General features: G+C 73.5%; 1 protein-coding gene across 1 annotated transcript in view; it reads left to right on the forward strand.

Annotated features, from left to right (window-relative positions):
• Positions 1–257: 257 nt before the first annotated feature.
• The window catches only part of LOC112959554 (arylacetamide deacetylase-like 4), a 3,843-nt gene continuing 3,332 nt past the window's right edge, over positions 258–768 (forward strand). Inside the window, exon 1 of the mRNA XM_026053576.1 lies at positions 258–524. Within this exon, the coding sequence (XP_025909361.1) occupies positions 258–524 (267 nt within the window). The remainder of the gene's footprint in view (positions 525–768) is intronic.

Raw genomic sequence — 768 nt, forward strand, 5'->3', positions numbered from 1 at the left:
TTCCTTAGATTTCCCCGGGGTCACACTGGGTCACACTGAGGTGATGTCTAAAGCTTCTGCCCGCATGGGATTCACTGCAATGGGGATTTTGGGATTTTTAACAGCAGCTGAGGCTCAAGTTGACACTCGCTGCTTTGCCCCCTTCCCYGCAGCTTCCTTGTCCGCCTGCGGCTGCCCCAGGCCGGGCGGCCGCGGCGCGGGCGGCGGCGCTGCGCCTGGAGCGCGGATTAGGCCAAGCCTGCCCCGGCGGCCACGCCATGAGCCGCTTTGCGCCGTGGTCACAAACGGCCCTTGACGACGGGCGGCCCGGCGGGGGCCGCGGGCCCGGGAGCCCCGCCGGGGCCCAGGCCATGGCGCTGCTGCTGCTGCTGCTGCCCGCGCTGCTGCTGCTGCTCCTGCTGCTGCTGCTGGCGGCGCTGGGCGCCGCGCTGCTCGAGCTGCCCAGCTACGAGATCCCGCGCGGCGTGAACCAGCCGGCCAAGCTGCGCCTCGTCCTGGCCCTGCTACTCGGCACCGCCGCCCTGGTGAGTGGCGCGGCCGGCGGGCGGGCAGCGCGGCACCCTGCTCTGCTGGTGGCGGGGGGCAGCGCGGCCGGGCTGGGTGCGGGGCTCCCCGAGGTGCAGGGCTGCCCAAGGCCTGGGGCTCCCCAAGGCCCGGGCCTCCCTGAAGTGCAGGGCTCCCCAAGGCCTGGGGCTCCCCAGGGTGCAGGGCTGCCCGAGGTCCGGGGCTCCCCGAGGCGCAGGGCTCCCCAAGGTGCGGGGCTCCCCA

The sequence above is a fragment of the Nothoprocta perdicaria genome, unplaced genomic scaffold (genome assembly GCF_003342845.1).
Source record: "Nothoprocta perdicaria isolate Ctin4 unplaced genomic scaffold, notPer1 scaffold_117, whole genome shotgun sequence".
Lineage (NCBI taxonomy): Eukaryota > Metazoa > Chordata > Aves > Tinamiformes > Tinamidae > Nothoprocta > Nothoprocta perdicaria.